This window comes from Gymnogyps californianus, chromosome 1, assembly GCF_018139145.2.
Source record: "Gymnogyps californianus isolate 813 chromosome 1, ASM1813914v2, whole genome shotgun sequence".
NCBI classification, from domain to species: Eukaryota; Metazoa; Chordata; class Aves; order Accipitriformes; family Cathartidae; genus Gymnogyps; species Gymnogyps californianus.
In genome coordinates this window covers 130,597,190-130,617,896 of record NC_059471.1, presented here as the reverse complement: position 1 = coordinate 130,617,896, position 20,707 = coordinate 130,597,190, and the positions used below count along the sequence as shown (strand labels likewise).

The following is a 20,707-nucleotide window of genomic DNA, read 5'->3' as shown; positions in this document are numbered from 1 at the left end:
AAAACATCATTTTAGAAAATGAAATTGGATTATTTTTACATTCATCAAAACTGTCAGTTCCCAAGGTGAAATAGGTAAAGCTGTTCAATATTGCTGAATAAAACCTAGAAATACAATAGGGTCTTTTGCTTTTAATGGAGTTTTATGCCTAGTTAGCCAGAGTCTTCTGGCGTTTGTCTAGTCTGATGCTAACCTAGACTTCCCCTCTCATCTGAAATGTTCAATAAGGGATCTTAGAACAGCTTATTTCTTTCTTTCTTTTTTTTTTTTTTTTTTTTAACTGTTTACTAGGTTGCAATTATTGGCTTTAAGTTCTCAGTGGCATCTTGGGAAAGGGTTTCTCCCAAGTCTTGAATGACTGTCAGATAATGTAGAGCCAAGTGGATACCCATTTTCTGTTAGATTTATCACACTGCAGAGTCAAAGTTTTCAGAGGGAATTGTAGGTCACATCAGAACCCAAATACGAAATGAGTGAATGTTCTTTATTGCTAAAATCAAAATAAGCTTTGCTTTCACAAAACAGTGCTTACAGGCAGTTTATCTTCTGTACTCTCAGCTCTGGCAAAAGTACATGGTCAACAGATGTCAAAAGTTTCACCTGGCAGGATAAAAAAAATCGCAGAGACACATCCTCTGAGCATGCCTTTCATCCTGTAATTCATTTATGTAATCATGTTTAAGCTGTATTTGGTTACTTGCCTACACTGCATTTGTGGTATTTATTCTGTTCACTAAATTTAAGTGCAGTTGTGTTTTTGTTACCTCTGGATTTGCTAATTACTGTAGTATTACCATGGCTACGGTTTTATCATAACGTAACGTTCCTAGGATCTTACTAAGATACCCACTACTAAAATTACCTTGGTGTCCAGACTACGTGCACTTAAATCTTAACAAGTTATCATAAACCTATCATGATATTTACTGTACAGCTAATCCAAATCTAATGCTCTCTTCTTAGTCAAAGGCAAGCTTGTCCTACCCATAATTCATTTATCCTATGCCAATTGGCAAAGCTTCTAACTAGCTAGGTCTCCCAGGGACATAGTTTCTCTGTAATGGCTTTGTTGAAAAAATCTCCCTTATGTGACCACTGCATTTTCCATGGGTAGTCTGTACTATTATCTCATTAAAGGAATTGGCCCATTAATTTTGTTTTTGTTTCATGGCCCTGGGACCTTTTTTGTCTCCCACAGAATTTCAGTAGTTAGGGATTAACTATCAATGTCTGATAGAGAATTTTAAGGTAAGGTATATGTAGATGTTCTTTCGGTGAAAACCATTCAGGATACTTAAGATTTTATGTCTGTGTGTGTATATATATGCATATATGAAAGTTCAGAGAATGCATAGCTACTTAGATTAATAACTTTGGATTTCTGAATTACTTTGGTATCTGTGTTATTTCATTTCGGGAGTGGAAGCTGATTGACTTAACACAAACTGTCAAAGTGCTGTGCAGCTTTTATGTTTTCTTCTTGCTTTTGAGAATCTTTTCAGTTTAATAATGTAGTGCAGAAGAAAAACTGATGCCACTGTGTATTATAGTTCCAGTCAATTCCAGAACAAGAAGCAAGAGTTGTTTGGCAGCAAAGCGGATGCACAGAGAGGCTATGGAAGCTCCTTAGCTGATTTGGCAAGATCCTGACCAGCCTAATGTAACTTTGTAGTTTGCTCTGCTTTTAGTTCTTAAGTATTATGCATCTGTGGAGTTCTTACATAGCAATGGATATACACTGTTCAAGGTTGCAAAGGTTTTTTTCTCTTTTTTTCTTTTTTATTCAGCTTTTTCAAAAATACCTACAGTTTTCCATTCCAATAATACATCCTTGATGAACTTTATGTAGCTATTACAGTGCTAAGATGCAATACTGAAGTCATTAATGGGTTTTTTGGTTTGTCTTTGGTTGGTTGGTTGGTTTTGTTTTTTTTTTCTTTTCCTATAGGTGAGAGCATTTTAATTTGCAAGCCCTCAGAAAGATCAAAAGGAACTGCTCTACTTCAGGGATCTCTCAAGCCTGTTTGCAGTTGTTTGCTTAGAAGAGAAGGGGAAGGTGTTGCTTCTAGCATGAAAAGAGCAATACTTGAGGTACAGGACACGTGGAGAGGGATTAGAACTGTGCTTGCACTCTTGTAATTGTAGGATGGTTTCTTTTGTGACACCATCAAATGTTTTCTATGCACTTTCTTTTTCTTCTGTTTCCTCCCTTGTCAACCCAAGCAGCTTCAGAAGAAAATTATTTGGGTCTGCCAGCTTCCTTCAGTATTCAGCATTCTGTTTGGTATGTTTCAGTCTCTGCTTGCTGCAGATTAGGACGTGAGCACACTCAAACGAGGGTTACTAAGCTTTGCTTTTGCGTTTAGATATACTCAAACTGCAGGCAGAAATAAGTATAATTCTTGAACTTCATGTGTGACCTCACAGCCTTAACTGGGAGATGCTTGTAAATTACTGATCCCAGAGGCTATGTAGACTGAATTGGGCCGTAATGACATTTGTAGAAGCTTGTAGGGTCCCTTATTTCCCCCCTCAACTTATCTACCTCTTTTGCACAGAAATGATAGAAATTTTGTAAATACATTTTTGGTGAACAGCTGTGGTACCCAATTCACTCCCTCTAGCCTGCCCTCCTCTGTAGGGTTCCTACAGGAGTAAAAAGGACATAAAGGGTGTTATTCCACATAGGTGAGCTTATCTCCTTTTCCAAAGTTGCTTTTGGGCTTGAACTGAGCTTAGACTCTTTAAACACAGTTTGTTTGCTGTACTGCTCCTACTGTCTTGTGAAAGCTGCTGTGGTACTTAGAACTTGATTGTGATTCCACAGATTTTGAATTTTTAGCAGACCAATGGAATTTCTAAATGCATTTTTCTGCATAAGAGCTATCTAAAAGATGGGGCTTTCTTTGTGATGGTGGTGTTTTATAACATGAAAAAAATCCATTGAAACCATGAAAGAAAGTTTTTAGTTAAACACCTTGCTATCTCAAGGAAGACACATGCATGGAAATGACTTGCAAAGAAAAAGCAGTTATGTGAAAAACAAAAATGAAAACAAAATCCAAGGGGAAAAAAAAATCACTCTCAATCAGGAAAACAATGATGGGGTATAGCATTCACATTTATTAGGAAAAAACTTCAGTATGCTGAAGAGCCTTAGGAGAACTCCTTCTTCCTGGCTTGCTTTTTGTCTTCAGAAAATTGCAGTTTGTGTTCTAACCTTTTAGAAGTATTTCACAATGTTGGCTAAGCAAAATGCATAGGGCTAGTCTCAAATCTAAATTGCTACTATATGTATGTCTGCCATCAAAATAAGATTTTATAATTCATTCTTTCCCATAGCTTAGTCCTCTTACTTCTACCTAAGGTGCCTAACTTCTTGCCAAGAAAAGTCCTTAAAGGTTGACAGTTGCTTTGCCTCATGTTCCCCTCTCGTACTGGTTCTTTAAAACTTAGATATCTGATGGATCAATCTCTTTGATTCTCCAATCTGATGTTCTGTCCTACTGCTTCTCTGGCAATATGAACAATTAGTTTTCTTCAACAGATCATAGTGGGGGGAGTGGCCAACACTCCAGATGATGTGCAGACCTACGCTTCTTGCACTCTTCTTGCATCCAGCTTGAAAGAAAGCAAGTGGGGAAATGAGAAAGCACAAGACAAAGCACAGACTGGACCTATCGAGGCCTGTGTGGCATGGTTGCTGGAAAATGAATTCATTCAGGTTCTGGACTCCGGCAATGATGTGAAAGGTAACGTTGGTGTTCTTGCCAGTGATTGCAGTTAGCAGTTTTGAATCAGTATATCTTCTGCAGCTGGGTAGATGTTCAATGTAACTTTATAATGAGGACTGTGCATTTTTGTTTCTATTTTAAAGAATCATGTGTATCAAGAATTTTTTTAGATTTCTGGAGGGGGTCTTTATACCTGCTTTAACATTTTTTGCATGCACATGTTCTTGGAAGGCCTCTCTCTGCATATCACCTCTAAGGCTGATGTATCCTCGTCTACAAATTCCCAAAATATCTTTAAACAAGGCATACTTTTACTACAGGATTTGTGCACATTAATTGTAGACTATGATTTTTGTCTTTCTGAAGAAGAACCAGTACATTCTAAGAGAGTGCAAGTCTTCTTTAGAACTGCTTGGTGTACATGGTTGCACTTTTTCCTGATTTTGGCTATTTTCTTAAAATGGCTAAGGATGAGACTCTTACAGTAATAGTAAGAATCCCCATTACAGGTTAATTTGTATCTCTTTTTTTAAGAAAAGATGATAGGAGATCTTTGGTTTTCCTAAGAAAGAAATACTTAAAATGATAACTCCTAGGCAGGATGGCAGATGGGCTTCCAGTGTTTTTTGTTTAAATAGCTATCACAGCTGTTAGTCTGAGTAGTTAGAGGGATCCAAGCTTGTGATCTGGCCTCTGAAAAAGGCTAGTTTAGACTTAGGCAAGTCTAAACCTTTTGTTGTTTCCATTTTCCTGGCTTCAGAATGGAGAAATATGCTATTTCTTCTTGAAAAAGAAGTTGGGAAAAGTTAGTGGAATTGGTATCTATAAAATACATTACAACCTGAAAATGAGATACAAACTTGCACATAAATGTTTCTTTGTGTGTTTTTGGTTTTTTTTGTGTGTGTGGTTTTTTTGGTTTTTTGTTTTTTTCGGTTTTTTTGAACAGCAAAGGTTTATTATCCAACACATCTTGGCTCAGCTACTCTTTCCTCTTCGCTTTCACCGACCGAAGCCATGGAAATCTTTGCTGACCTGCAGCGAGCTATGAAAAGCTTTGTTCTGGAGAATGATCTGCATATCGTCTATTTGGTAGGTTCCTCATTCTGTGTTTTGTATTTCATACTGCCAAAACTAAGGAAAGGAGAGAAAGCACAATGCTGAGTTCTTGAGGGCTCCATGAATGTAGGGGTTTTTTTGTGCTTTGCTTAGCTCATCCTTCATGAAGAAAAGTTTCTAAATTAAATGTTCTTCAGAACTAGTCTGTTCCCATAGTGTCTATTGCGTAGGCAGGTGCTGCATGTCCATCTAAGCCCATTGTTGTCACTCCTGACTTCGAAAGATTTCAGAACTTTGTAAGTTTTGATTGTAGGATAATGGTAATTTTTCTGAGATACTTGAAGTTGATGAAACAAATTGGTTTTGTTGTGTGTTTGGGATCAGCAGGCTGCATCTCAGATTACTTTTGGAGGTTCAGAAAACTTTTGGGATTTTAGCAGCTATTTTGCCTACAAAAAGCCTCTGAGAACTACACTGCTTTCTTCCTATGGGTGGGCCTTTCTTCAGTTCAGTTCAGTAACAGTGAAATTCATCTCTGATTTAGTTTACTTGCCTGGTGATGCTGCCAGGGCTAAAGGAAGGAGCGTGATAAATCTTTTGAGGGGAAAGTGTCCCAAAGTTTGTCAAGATTTATGTGCATGTACACTTAAAAAGCTAAGCAATGCTATTTAAGACCTTTGGAGAGGAAGCCATGAACCTGTGAAGATTAGTGAGGAAACAAGATGGAGTTGCAGTGAACATCTTAGGATTCACAGCTGCCAGAGGCCCATCATGCAATCATCATCCAAAATTTGACAGTCGTCTTTAGCCTCCTTAGGTATAAAGTATATTCTCTTTACCAGGCTGATAAACCAAAGGCAAAATTTGGGCATCTTGCCTGAAAAAAAAGTTCACTCCAAGGAGAACATGCTTGCGGTTACAGGAGTTGTTGAACTAGGGGACAGGGGGAGGCAAGAGATTGAGGGTGCCTGTCTCTGCTTGCTGTGTTCATTAGCCTAGTTATTGGCTGATACTGATAGATTTTTTTGGGTCTGCTGGTGTCCCATATGTACCCATATCTCTGTTTTAGAGGACCGCATTATATTTTGTTCTGTTTCTACTAGGCAAAGTGGACTGTTTTGTGTCATGCACCAGTGAATTTTTTCCCTGTTTGCATCTCCAAAACAGAAAACAAAAGGATGAATTTTGTTCGTGTTGTGGGGTAGAGACAGTGATGGCAATATATTTTTTTACCCTGTACTTTTTAATTGCAGCACTTGTCTAATGTTATTTTAAATCAAATACACTGTTGAACAAAGTGTTCTTGAGATTCTCTTCCATTAAGGTAGCCTAAAACACTTTCTTGCAAGTCAGTTCATTTTCAAGGCCAAAGGTTTGTTTAGTTTTGGTGGCTTTTTTTTTTTTTTTTTTTTTTTTTTTAAATAATTGTTCTCCATGTCTTCCTTATGGGCTACAGGGAAATTATCTGCTATAATGCTTTTTAATTCTCTTAGGCTTGAATCTTTTACTTGTACAAGTATGAAACTGAATTCCAAGACCTTGTATTTTAGGAAAGTTGATTAAAGCAAATAAGTATTTGCTGGGCTAGGAAAAGAGTTTTCTTTAAAGAAAAAAACCCCAACAAACAACAAAAGACAATCCCCCGCCTTAATAACTCCTGTTCTTCTCAGCAGATGAAGGGGCATGGATGATTTACAACTATGTAGGCATCTGGTATTCTGTGTTATGTTAAATGCTCCCCAACAACTGTTAGCTATTTCAAAATAATTAATCTTGCAGTGTATTGATACAGATATGAAGACATTTTGTCTCCTCACACTGAAACTGACTCTGTGCTGACTGAATGATAACAGAATTGGTTTTCTGTCTAAAAGTGTGTGAATGCTCTGGATGGCTTTTTTGTTAGTGTTAATAAAACTGAGATTTCTTGTACTCCAGGTAAATGAAAGCTTCGCTGAGTTCTGGCAAATTCTATGTTCCATCCTGCTTTATCAGATGCCGTGGCAGTGGTTAGTGTGGTTGCTAGTGGTTTTAAGAGGTTGATAGATATCTGTCAGTTTTGTTAAAAAAAGAATAAAGTTTTGTTTTATTAAAGGAGAATAAAGATGCAGCTTAAAAATCTTCTAGTGGCTTGGATTTAGGGAGCAATCTGACAAAGAGTCCAAATTGTTTTATCATTAGAGTATCCGTATGAGTCAGATCTCATCAGTACAAACATTAAAAAAACTAGGTTAGAAGAGCTTTTACTTTCTTCAGGGTGCATAGTTATGACTCAGTGCCTCTAAGTAGTGTGTAGGATGCTCTAACCACATTCCCTAGGCTGTATTTTTGTTTACCCAGAGCTCTGTCCTGTTTGTTTCTCTGAAATAGTTTTCTGCATTGTCTTATTTTCTTTAGGTCACCCCAGTGTATGAGGAGTGGACCACAATTGATTGGTACCAGTTTTTCTGCTTATGGGAGAAGCTGCCTGCCTCAATGAAACGTGTGGCTGAGCTGGTGGGGATTGAAGAAGGCTTTCTGGCTCGCTCTGTAAAGGGCGAAATCATAGCTAAAACAGAGAAACAGCATAGGCAAATGGCCATCCACAAAAGGTAGGCACAAATGGGTGTGAATGTGCAAAGACTAGAGGCTATAACATGTGGAGTGGACAGGCTCTGTGTCTGTTTTCAAGAACTGGCTCTCTTGCTGAGTGAGCTGATAGCTCAGAGAACCTGGACCTGGTCTGCTCTGGACTGAGAACACTGCTGGCACAAGATGTTTGTGCTGATGTTTTTGGAAGCCATCTTCTCTGTTTCTTTTGTGTGCTATGCTATAGTACCATTCTGTTCTATGCTATCACAGTGCATTTTGCACTAATGTGCCCTGAATGATGATTTTATTTCCATGTGTACTTCTTCTACAGGTTTTTCACCAGTCTTGCCCTTCTGGATTTAATCAGTGAGGTTCCCTTAAAAGATATGACCAAGAAATATGGCTGTAGTCGTGGCCAGCTTCAATCCTTGCAGCAATCTGCTGCCACCTATGCAGGTGAGTTGTCTGGGCAAAATACCCCAGGAGTCTTAGGCTAGTCTGTTTTCTTTCCTTCCAGATATGGGGATAAGATAGCCACGTTGTGGTACTAACAACAATCAGTCTTGTAAAACCACTTCCATCTTTATAGCTTAATCTGTGGTTGCCACTGCTTTGAGATGGAACCACAGAGTGTGCTGTGGGAAGGCGACCAGCTGAGTGGAATCAAGCAGTGCTGTAGCATGCTGAGGTCTGTGGAAATCATCTGTGTATTGTGCAGGAACATAGTTTGTTCAATACTAAGTACAGAAATTAAGTACAAGTCCATTCTGAAGCTTTGCTCTGTCAGGAAAGAGTACCTTTCATCATGGGTAAAGTTTGGGGTCTCTAAGACTTAGCATGGCTTTCTCCTGGTTGCAAAGTTAGTTGGCCAGACAGTATAAGTTTATAGTTTTCAAAACAGTGAAAGCAGTGAGAAGAGTGAGCAGTTTCTGGGTCGTTTATCATCAGATAACAAGTGGTCAGATAGCTGTCACCTTTAACTTAACTTCCTTAAGAGGGCTGTGTAGGAGTAGAAGTAACAGCCCACCATGTGACTGAGATTTTTTTTTTTTCTATTGCCTAGGTCCTCCATTACTCCATAAGTGGGTGTCCTGGTTTCAGCTGGGACAGAGTTAACTCTCTTCGTAGTAGCTGGTACAGTGCTGGGTTTTGGATTTAGTGTGAGAATAATGTTGACAACACGCTGATGTTTTAGTTGTTGCTAAGTAGCGCTTATCTTAAGCCAAGGACTTTTCAGTTTCCCATGCTCTGCCAGCAAGCAGGTGTGCAAGAAGCTGGGAGGGAGCATAGCCGGGGCAGCTGACCTGAACTAGCCAAAGGGGTATTCCATACCATGGAACGTCATGCCCAGTATATAAAGCCGGGGGATTTGGCCAGGGGGGGCTGATCACTGCTCGGGCATCGGTCAGCGGGTGGTGAGCAATTGCATTGTGCATCACTTGTCTTTTCTTACCTCTTTTTTTTTTTGTTGTATTCTTTTTCATTACAATTATTATTATTCTTAGTTAGTAGTGTATTTTTATTTTTACTTTAGTTATTAAACTGTTCTTAACCCACGAGTTTTACTTTTTTTTTTTTTCCTTTCCTCCTCCCCACCCCACTGGGAGGGGGGAGGGGGAAGCGGCTGTGTGGTGCTTAGTTGCTGGCTGGGGTTAAACGACCACGACAGTGGGTCTTCAATTTTTAAGATAGTTTTAGCTCAACTTGTGAAACCCTATGTGTGGGTTGCAGCATGAGTCAAAGCCCCAAAATGAAAAGGTCACGCCAACTGATGCAGAGTAGTTTAAACTAATTCTGGTAGTATAAATAACTTTTTGTTGTAGCAGTTTCATAATTCTCTATTCCCAGTGTTAATAATTTTCAGAAAAGTAATTTGGGAAGTAAAATGAACTGTTGACATGACATATATTTAAGAGATATGATAAAAGTTGTATTCTATAGTCACTGTAAGAATAGTGAGGGATGCTGTGTCTTTCAGTTATTTTCATATTCTGTAGATGCAATCTGTGAGTAAAAAACTGTCTTTTCCCTGCTCTTTTCCTCCTCCCATGTGCTGGGGACTGCAGTTGTAACCTTTATCATAGGCTTTGCTACCTCCTGTGATGCTCTCAGTAACTGAAGTTCTGCAGGCCAAGTTCTGCTCTTATGGACATCAGTGCTGGCTTTCCTCAAAGATCTGTGGCTTCTCTTATTGCCTTTCATCACTGCTTTTTCTGTCTGCTTTTCTTCATTGTGTTTGGTTCATAGGAATCCTGTTACAGGATATGCATGTGCTTCACACTTTCAAGATCAGCGTCTTTGAAAAAGCAGTGTCATTCAGAATTTCTACCTCACTGATAAACTTGTTAATTCTAGATTAAGTTGAGTTCTGCGAGACCAGCTCCTAGTCATAGTTATAATAAACATGAGTTAATTTCTGTAAGTAATGGGAAGGTGAGAAACGTAAAGTGAATGCTGATTCAGATGAGGGGGGAAAAATGGATCCAGCTTAGTAGAACTGGAGCTGGAGTTAAGACATTGATGTAACTTCTGTGTTCCAGGAATGGTAACAGTTTTCTGTAATCGACTGGGCTGGCACAACATGGAGCTGTTGCTGTCTCAGTTCCAGAGTCGCCTCACTTTTGGGGTTCATAGGGAGCTTTGTGACCTGGTACGAGTGTCTCTGCTGAATGCACAGCGTGCTAGGACGCTTTACAATGCTGGCTTTGTCACAGTAGCTGATCTTGCTAAAGCCAGTCCTGATGATGTGGCAACTGCTCTGAAGAATTCAGTACCATTCAAAAGGTGAGAAATCAGTAAGTCCAAAAGTCAAGTAAAGGAGTTTGTTTGTAAGGTGAAGGATTACAGGATGAAACCTGTAATAAAATATGGCAACCTTTTGGGACTTAGTGCCAAACGTTAGTTAGAAATAACTTGTAGGTCTCTGTGACTGATCGCAGTCATTCCATGATTATTTTGAAATTAATAGAAGCATCTTTTATTTGCAGCATAAGTTTGTGAGACCTAAATTTTCTTCTTACTCCTCTTTTCAATGCACTGTTTAGTCCTGGGTGAATTGTTAATGCTTTCTGGAGACCTTTTGCTGCCTTTAAAAGGCAGCTCCACCTTAATGATTTATTACTGTATATCATTTGGGATTTTCTTGTGATTTTCATGTTAGTGCAATGACAAGCTACCTGTTGGACTGTGCCATGACACTTGTCTGGTTCATGGTCCTGAATTTCCTTTCTTTGGAAAACAGTGCATGGAGGAGGATTGATTCAGACCTGGATCTTGCCCCAGTAGGGAGTTGGGACTCATCTGGGGTACCTGTTTGGACATAGAAACCTGGGAATGCTTCTGGGGTATGCAGCGAGTAATATCTTCAACGATATCAATTCACATATAGAAAACTATAATAGTTATTTCCTATTAAGTGCATTATATTTTGGATATAGTGCTTCTGTGAAGCTAATTGAAATGGGAGCGGAGCAGAATAGTGCCAGCTCCTTGTGTTGTCTGTTATTTTCTGCATGAATGTTTACATCTGTCTGTTACCTTTCCCATAGTGTTCGTAGGGCTGTGGATGAAGATGAAGAATCAGCAGAGGAGCGTCGGACCGTGCGCAGCATCTGGATGGCTGGAATGAAAGGCTTAACTGAAAGAGAAGCAGCTTCCCTTATTGTGGAGGAAGCCAGGGGACTTCTCCAGCAGGATTTGGCACTGATGGGAGTGCAGTGGAACCCAGAGTCTTTTCCTGAGACTGATACATCCTCTATGATCAGCAGTGAGTCAGAACTGGAAGACAGACTACATAGATTAAATGGAGAGCAGTCTTCTGAGTCTTCGAGGCTGTTAAACAAAAAAGGGTGCAGAGTTCAACATCATAATGGCCTTGGTTCTCAGAATGGAAACTTATCAAATATTAAAAAGGGATATAAAAGGCGACTAAGCGGTAGTACAGGAAACTCCAGATTTGAGAGTGAAGTCCCAGGCAGGAGACAGGCTCAAGCAGAGGAAAGCAGTGATGATATTATGTACAGTGCTAGAAAACGGCCAAATATGTGCAGAGGTAATGAGAACATAGAAGGAATTTCTCTGGTCAAAAACAAGATGGATTCCAGGAGAGCAATTCCAGAACTCCCTACTGAACAAGGAAAAACACCAACATTGAGAACAAAGTCTTCAGGCTCTAGATTGATAAAAAGTACAGACATGCATATAAACCGGACTAGGAACAAAAATACTGCTTCAAAACTGCAGAGGTCACTTCTTGCAGATTCAAATATGCTTAGCATAGACATACAAAAGCTGCCTGCTTTCCACCCCACCATCTCTACAGATAATTTTTTTTCAGACCAAAATAATAAGGAATTTATGGAAACAGGGTCTGTAACTCATAAAGTCTCAAATTCTGTACAGATGGGGGAAATTAATCTTGGGAGAAAAGATAAAATGGAAGGATTATTTACAGAGCCTACCACCACTAATGAAGGCATGCCTAAGGGGCAAGAGTGTTTTCAGGCACCTGTTACATTGCAGGGTACTCCACGCGTCAGTGCGGAGACACGTAATATTGTAGGAAGTCTAGTAATACCTGGTAGTGTTAGGACACAGAGAAATAAAAATACTGATGATAAGCAGAATAAAATTAATAAAATGCAAACAGATGTGAGCTTTGCTGAGGCAATGATTGGTAAGCAGCGGATGGCTTTAGACACAGATCATGGTGACGTAACTGCTAGCTGCTCTGGACGTGCATATGTCCATCGTGGCAGCAGGATATGGAAACCTGTGCATCTTTGTCCTGGTGAGGATAAATCCTGCCAGATTCAGATTCAGAATGGTGGCAAAAACGGGAGCGAAAAGCCCAATGGAATATTGTTACAAGCTGAAGCACTGCAGAAAGCCAACAGTCATCCTAAGGATTTTCTGAAAGACTCTCTAGTAAAATCCAGAGGTGTTTGCAATGCAGATGATGTTCAGAATGGTCCATCCTCTGATCTGTTTTCTGACTCTAGAGACTTTGAAGACGGCTTCCAGTTGGATACTCAAACTGAGATGATGATAATAAAACAGGAGGGAGCAGCTGGAATCACAGGACAGCAGGGAATACAAGGTTCAGAGCTGGTAGCAATACCATGGCAAGAAATCTTCAAGAAACTAAGCACTTCACGGACTGAGAATGCTACTGATGAAAGGCTGGCTGCAACAGTTAGGAAACTGGGCTTATCGAGTCTTATCACAACAAACAATGTTACAAAAAACACAGCTCAGCACTGCAGTAATAAAGTTTTGGAGTCTGGAGGCCTTAATTTACAGCCTGTAGTGAAGGAAATAGAATCTGCACCTTGCCTTAAAGAAAGTGATTTCTCAGTGACCGACTCCCAGCTACACAGTTTTCTACAAGATTACCAGACCCAAAATTCAGTGAAGGGGGAGAGTGTGTCTAAAGACCTTAATAAAGCAACCTCTCCTTTTGGTAGGGAGCCCATTGTACAAGTAGAATGCCACTCTGTCCCCGAAACAAGCCTGAATATGAGTGATAGCTTGCTGTTTGATGATAGCTTCAGTAATGTCAGCGACCTTGCAGCTGTTCACATCATGGAAGCTGACAGAAAGGACCCTGTGGAGAAGCAAGAGGCTTTGCTTCCTCCAGATGGTCTTTTGCAGAACCTAAGGCCTGTTCAGAATAAATTTGATGTCAGTGGCAATCAGAAAGAGCATGAGGATCCTGCGCAGCATAACAATGTGTCTCTAGCATTCTCTGATCTAGTAGCTGAAGTTTTAGATCATGCAAACTCCCCGTCTTTTCTGGAAGATCTTCCTTCTACATTTCATGGTCAGTCAGGATTAAGAAACCCAGTGATTTGTAACAATGACCCCAGACCAAAGGATTTAGTAGGAGATCAAGGTGAAAAGCTCCAGAGAAGCCAGCAAGCTTTAGACAAGAAAACCCATCCAGTGGTGTGGGCTGACCACTCGTTTGAACTAAGCCCAGGATTGCAGGATGTATTAGACAAATGGCCTAGTCCCTCAGGCATTGAACCAGTTTCAGTAAGCTCCTGTTTGAAAGGAAAGTTAGTTGCTCCTGTTGTTAATCAAGAGCCAGGTCCAGTTTTTGAATCTGACTGTTGTCAGCCAGAGCCTTTGCCCACATGCCAGGATTTAAAAAGCTCTTTCAAGGTTAAAGAAAGCAAAATGGAAAACTCGGATCTTCAGAAAACAGACTGCATAACACTTCCACTCAAGGGAAGCGACAGAACATCCTGTCCTCCACCAGATAGTAATAATGGGTTTATTCCCCCAACACCCCCCAAAGAGCTTTTTCCAAAGAGTTCTGTTTCTCTCTCTGTGAAATCTGCAAGGAAGAGACAAGTCGCCTGCATGAATGAAGGGCAGCTGATTCAGCCACAGCAGAAGAATGAGGGCAATACAGAGCAGCAGGTGAAAACACTCCAGGTCAATCTTGGGAGTGTAGACCCAATTGAGACTGATGAGATAAAAAATGATTCCACTATAGACCAAGGCTTTTCACTGCAGCTATCTCAGGACGTTTTTCCACTCGTTCCCTTAAGTGCTGAAAGTTTCACTATTATTGATGTAGCAAGCGACAAAGCACTTTTCCAGACTTTTGTTGCAGAATGGAAGGAGAAGAGCAGATTCTCCATCTCAGTGGCATGCGAAAGAACAAAATGTCTTTTGTCACCCAAATCAACGATTGGTGGCAAATTCAAAAAAGGTCAGTTCTGTGTTCCAGTGCGTTATTTTGTGAACAGCAGGGTGGCATCTTCAGCTTAAAGCAGGAGTGGAGAAGGAAAGGGTTTGCAAAGAGGGGGAAAATTACTGATATTAATTGAATATTGTCAGTCTCAGTAAAGCAAAGGAGCTGAGTGTTAGTAGAGGATGGAGGATTGGTATCAGGCATTTCATTGGTAGGTCTTCGGTGATAGTAATGAAGTGTTAGCAGCTAATTTGTATGTGAGAGCATCTAAATAATATTAACATTTCATTGTGTATCTAATTTTGGAATGGATCTGTGTTGTGCAGTCCCCTTATCATGTGTATGTTTCCATGTCATAAACAAGTTTTAGTATATTTTAAAATGAATAATATATTTGACAGTTTACTGTACAAAATGTTCAGGGTGTCCACTGAGCAGTGTTACTTGCGGGATTGCCTCTGAACCAAGGTTAAATGTTTTTGAGTTTGCAAAAAGTAAACTTGGTTCAATACATGCACGTGTGAAATTCAGATGAGTCTCTGGGTTGTTGCAATATTGCTTCATTTTTTTCTACAGAAGTATTCATATGCTGCAGTTTGCTGCTGCTGCTGTATAAACATACTCTTCCTTTAAAACAACAAGATTAAGCAGAGTTAGATTCTTTGCTGTCATATTGCCATAACAACAACAACAAAATTTCTTAACTATCAAAATATATTTTTGACAGACAAATGTGAAATGTTTTTCAGAGTGGAAGGAGGGAATACATTTCTGTCTCAACTCTTGAAGAGATTGCTAGGAAAGGCCAGAGTTTTGCAGGGATGCTATATGGGTGGTTGTTTCTGTTAAGAGAAGGTGTTGCTATTCTAAGCATGTGGGGTTCCCCCCCAGAAAAGAAACACAGATTTTTCTCCCTATAGATAAAGATGAAGTTATATATTCACTTTTAAGAAATTTAGGCTAAACTGTATGTATTTACATTTTAAGGATTCAAACTCTTCTGTATTTATGGATGCCATTTTATAATTGTAACTTCAAAATTATTCCTTTAGTAAGTTCTCCTCAGTGGATGCAAGTTAAAGATGATGGATTTCCTGTCCAAGGCTGTGAAGACATCTTGGTAGTTGGACTGGCAGTATGTTGGGGTGGAAAAGATGCCTACTATATCTCCCTGCAGCAGAGAGAAGACCAGACTGGTAAGTGAGTGGACAGGCTGTGCTGTGTTACATAACACTGCATTTCAAGAAAGTACCTTCAGCAGATAGGTTCTTGGAAGTGTTTTGAGTGTCCCAAACCCAGCTCAGCTGTGTGATGGAGTGATTTAGCCATGTTATTCAGCAGTCTTAAGTGTTGAACACCCTCGAACGTGTTGCTGTGGATACTTCTATGCTGCTATATAATAAAGCCAGGTAATTGGTTCAAGCACCGGACAGCTGAGCATGCATATGGCTAAAATGTTAGCTTACTCTCATGTTCTCTTTAGCTTACTTGCTTTTCTTTTTCAAGCTCTTGCAATTTTCGCTATCCAGAACAAATCTGACACTTGAATGCTGCACATAACCCAATCTGTGCTACAGGGGCTCGTGGCTAGGGTTTGATTCCTGGCTCTCCTTTGTTTAGTAGTACAGACACAGCGTATTGCTTTTGGCAGCCTTGTCTAGTTTGATAAAATATATAATATCAGTATAGATTTATTGTTATTTGTTCACAGTCCAACTGTAGTTTTTGTGCTTTAGGTGATTGCATTCAAGATTTTTCTCTTGCCTTTCTTATCACACAATGGGTAAAAAAGATTATTTTTGCTTGTATTTCCTGCCTTAGAAATCAGTATGAGTTTGGCACCACCACCTTTGGACAAAAACCTATCTGTAACAGAGAGACTGTATCATCTGCAGCTGTACCTGCAGAAGAAGCCCAAGCAGGAGCGCTCACTTGTCATGTATAACTTCATTCAGCACTACAAGACTCTGGTGATGGCTTGTGGCATCTCCTTGGAAGGAAGTTTTGAGGACCCAAAGGTTTGCAGGATTAAGAAATTTAGCTTGGGTAAAACTACTAGTTTAAACACACCAGTGGAAAGACAGGAGTACCTTCTGGTACATTCCTTCTGTTATTGAGATTTGAATATGCACACCTGTCAGGGGGTTTAGTGAAATTTTCTTCTAGTGGGAAATCTAGAACAGTATTTAGAGGAGACTTCTTTTGCTATGTGTGTTCATGGTGCCCGCAAGAGAAACAGAGCACGTTCAGTGATAGGTTAACACATTAATCTTTCACGCCTGATTGCTTGGGTGGGGAGGATGAGTTTAAATCTCTCCGCTGTCCCAGTGGACAGGGCTGAACTCTTGTCTTGTTGCTGTAAGAAGCTTGGGACTAAAATGGCAGAAATGCTTCTGGTGAGATTATTGATTCAGAGAGCAGAAGACTTCGTAAGCAAAAGATACACTCACTATGTGTATGGACCACCTTGCTACCACTATTTTCTCAAAACAAAACAAAGTTTACATGTAATTTCAAAAGGTTTGGGTACGATTTATAACTTGAATGAAACACTAGAAAGAGGTAAAAGCACCTTCTTGTCCTTGTTAGGAAAAGCTCTAGATGCATAGAAATTTCTGGTGTTGGTTTTTAAAGCTTGCATCGCACATGGGCTGAATAGCATCATGGCAATATTAAAGTCTGCAGGTAAGTAGCTAAGGTGTTCAACACAAGGACAAACTTAGCTTTTCATACCAATACATAGTTTTTGGATAAAATTAAAGAGCAATAAGAGTAGCACCTTTCCCTGCACTGTTCCATGTATTAAATGGAATCATACTCATATTTGTTTATTTCAGTGATGCAATGAATATATACACACACACATTAACCCCCCCCCCCCCACGCATACCCGTATATATACATGTGGTTTTTACCTTCTGCTTGCATGGCAGAGACAATGCAGAAACCTGTGTTTCATCCTATTTTGACACAAGAAATTGAAATATAGCTATAAGCGAAATTGCTTTGAAGACAGTGGGAGGTATGAGGCTTACTGAGAATAAAATTTGCCTTGCAGAATTCTTGGTACTAGTGCTGATGTGGAAAAAATAGGAGAGCTTAGCTTGACTAATATTCTAGATCAATAGCAAGTTCTGATTTTTACAAAGTCAGTTTTCAGATTAAACATGTTTTGATCCTGATTTTCATATTTAATCACCTTTGTGTTAGGTTTTAATAAATGAAAAAACCTGAGGACAACACTTTGAGATGTTTAGTTGACAAAGGGTAAGGTGTTCAAATACACAGAATTAACTTTGAGTGAGAATGAAGCTTTTCAGTGACTTATGCCCTCTTGAAGGTTTTATCTGAAATCATGTAACTTTTCCACAAATTATTCCAGTCTGCCTGCCAAATCAAGAAAAATAATCTGCACTATAACCTTGCATTAACCCCCAGTTAAATATTTATATTGTATTATGACTAAAATGGAAAAAAGGTCTCATGGAGGTCTCCCTTTTTAAGGTTGCATGTTGGCTGCTTGATTCTGGCTCTAAGGAACGTACACTTCACAACATGGTGGCTAACTTTCTCCCCAACGAGCTACCTCTACTGGAAGGGGTAGGCACCAGCCAAGGGGTGCAGAGCCTGGGGCTTAGTGCCAGCGGAGATCATTCTGGGCGGTACAGAGCAGCAATAGAGTCTGTGCTTATCTTCAATGTCATGAACCAACTCCATAATGAATTACAGAAGGAAAATCTGGCAGGTAAAGAGAGCTCCTCCACTTGGGGGCAAAGATGGACGGTAAAGGTAGCTGTGCTACCACAGGCTGAATGATCAGTGGAGAAGAGAGGAGATTTGGAAGTTCTTATCTAAATGTATTCTGTGGCGAAATGTTCATTTGTTAAAAGAGGGAACTTCCCTTGGAAATACGTCTATTTTGTCAAAAAAATTAAATTAAATTTTAAATTAAAATATAATTTTTATATCCCAAATATCCACCAGTTCCATTGGTTAAGGCGATAGCAGAGTCTATTTTAAGTCTCTGAATCAGGCAGATCTCTACCTCCCAGGTGAGTACCCTGGCCATTCTGAGGGGACTTGTGGGTCTGTCTGTGGTTTCTCATGAACATTTTCAAAAGCTTTTGCATTTCCTTGTCAGAAGCAATTCCTAAAATCCTCAGATGTTTTCTGAAGGAGATTTCTTGCTCTTTGGCCTGCCCATATAGCGTTGTTTGTCGTCTATGTGTTGTATCCATGAAACTTTTGTGATCCCATAGTGAATGATCCAGTATGTTTGCACTAATATTTGCTGAATGCTTGTCTCTGTTTAAAAACAAGCAAACAAAAAACCCCCCAAAAGCACATACCTATTGGTGGGCTTTATGATTGTTTCCCCTAAATTGTATCCAAAGCCTAAGATTAGGGTCCAGTCTCACTGAAGTCTTTTATTGCAAGTTTACCACATCATTTATGATTGTAATAACTAAACCTTAGAACATTTTTAAAAGATGTGGGTGGTGGAATGAAAGTGTATCAAGTTAGAAAGCTTTACATTAAGCATGCCTGCGGTTTATAAAATGTTGATATACAAAGAGATGTGTATTTCTTAGAAAAAAAAATGTTGACAGAAAATTGACAGTATTTATTCTCTTAAATACCTTTGTGATAGAAAGTTCTGGAATACTTATTATGAAATATTTCTTGCTATGAAATATTCCAGAAACAAAAGTATTTAAATCTATATTAAAAGATTTCAGTGTGTCAGGACATTCAGGATTTTAAAAACTGAGGATTCCCCAGGTTTTTTTTATAGATCTGTTGATCTGCAGTTGATCTGTTTTTGATGTTATAAAAGTTTTTCTTGGGATTTTTACTTACTACAGATGTATTTTCTAAAGTGGAGATGCCCAGCCATTATTGCTTGGCTCTGCTGGAGCTGAATGGCATTGGTTTTAGCACAACAGCATATGAAACCCAGAAACAGGTCATGCAAGCTAAACTGAGCGAGATTGAGACCAAGGCATATCAGCTGGCAGGCCACAGCTTCTCCTTGACCAGCCCTGATGAGATTGCAGAGGTATGTGAGGGCGAGGGTGGGAGGGGGAGAACTTTCTCAGAAGTTACCATCAAGAGGCTTTTGCTTAGACTTAAGAAAAAACCTTCTTGGGCAGACTGCATATGAAGAAAAGACAAAACGCAAGTTGAACTCTGCTCGGAGTTGATTTGTCTTTACAGTTATTATGAGCTTGCTGCCTGCAAGGTGCTGTGCATCTCCTGCTTGTTACTGATCATTCTGATTTCTGCTAACTTGAGCCGAAATAAAGGAGTTAGAAGTGGAAATAAGCATGTTGGAAATAAAAACCAAGTGGAAGTAGGCATGTTGTTTGTATAGGACCTTGGCTTCTCATGGCGCATGAGATGATTTGCCAGTTAAATGGCTTTTGGAATATTTTGGATGAATGGTGCGGGACTAGAGAAACTTTTTTGCAACACCAGTATTCTGCACACGAGATGTGATGTGATATCATGTAATCTGAGTCTAAGAATAGTTGTACTGAATAAGTTGCATTGTTACCCTTGTCCCTATACAGGCATAAAAGAAGAGGAAAGACTGCTTTAAAAGTTTTGAATCAACTACTGTCTGTTTTTAAGAACCTGTATAGAACTGATTTTTTTTTTTTTTAAAGCTTGAGAAACAGATTTCTATGTAAATTAGCAATACTTTTATTCCTGAAGAACTTTGCTATATATTTTTTAATGTACGTTACATGGAATCATAGGAATAGATTAAAATTGCTGTGCATGCTTTTTTTCCCATTTATTTGTTTTCTATATATTAATTTCTTGCTGAGGGGCTATACTTTATATGGAAATAGTCAAAATTTGCAAGCAGCCATCGCTAAAAGTAGTTCCACAGAAATATTCCTCCTTTGTTGCAAATGCAGAAGTTTTGCTCGGTAACAGCAGTCTGAGTTAGAACTCCTGAAATAATGCTTGGCTCCAATTTCACTCTGCTCCATGGAAAAGGAGAAGGAAAGTTTTTTCTGAAATGCTGTTCTCTGAACTACAGAAGTTTGTTTCACATGTGGAAATTTTGTTAGGAATCTAACAAAGATACTTTAGGAATGTAAAGTATCTTCTATAGGTTAGTAGAGCTTTACCCTTCTAATTTTGTCTCAGTAAAACTTTTGTGCTACAAAAATGTGCGAGAGAAAAGCTTCTATTCCCTTCTGCCAGCTGTGAAGTGAAACACAATAGCTGCTAAATAGTGTATGATGCTACATAGAAACACAGAGTAAAAAATGAAGAACTGTGTTCTGCCTGTCAACAAGTGAGCATATACTTAATTTTCCAGTTCTTGGCAATTTTTTAGAAAAACTAATATTCTGGCTATTCTGTAAAAGGTATTTGTGACCACCTCCTTCTATGCCATTCATGTTGCTCTGAAGCCTGCTCCCTGCTAACACTTCTTTTTTTTTCACCAATGTTCTTCCCACCTTTAGTGATCTTAACTCCACGTTTTATTACAGTTGACTGTCAGCAGTAACCTCACTTATTGGAGGGAGTTAATTACCTTTTCTAAAAACATATCTCTGAACTCAAACTTATAGTGTTCAGAAAATGAGATTTTAGATTGCATTTTGTAGTTAATTAAAAT

General features: G+C 39.2%; 1 protein-coding gene across 1 annotated transcript in view; it reads left to right on the top strand.

The window, feature by feature from the left end:
- Window positions 1–20,707, top strand: part of POLQ (DNA polymerase theta) — a 57,072-nt gene that overhangs the window by 20,289 nt on the left and 16,076 nt on the right. Inside the window, exons 10-20 of the mRNA XM_050914900.1 lie at window positions 1,949–2,091; window positions 3,548–3,752; window positions 4,684–4,826; window positions 7,191–7,384; window positions 7,696–7,820; window positions 9,905–10,148; window positions 10,913–14,089; window positions 15,124–15,263; window positions 15,889–16,085; window positions 17,572–17,812; window positions 18,933–19,126. Of these exons, the coding sequence (XP_050770857.1) occupies window positions 1,949–2,091; window positions 3,548–3,752; window positions 4,684–4,826; window positions 7,191–7,384; window positions 7,696–7,820; window positions 9,905–10,148; window positions 10,913–14,089; window positions 15,124–15,263; window positions 15,889–16,085; window positions 17,572–17,812; window positions 18,933–19,126 (5,003 nt within the window). The remainder of the gene's footprint in view (window positions 1–1,948; window positions 2,092–3,547; window positions 3,753–4,683; window positions 4,827–7,190; window positions 7,385–7,695; window positions 7,821–9,904; window positions 10,149–10,912; window positions 14,090–15,123; window positions 15,264–15,888; window positions 16,086–17,571; window positions 17,813–18,932; window positions 19,127–20,707) is intronic.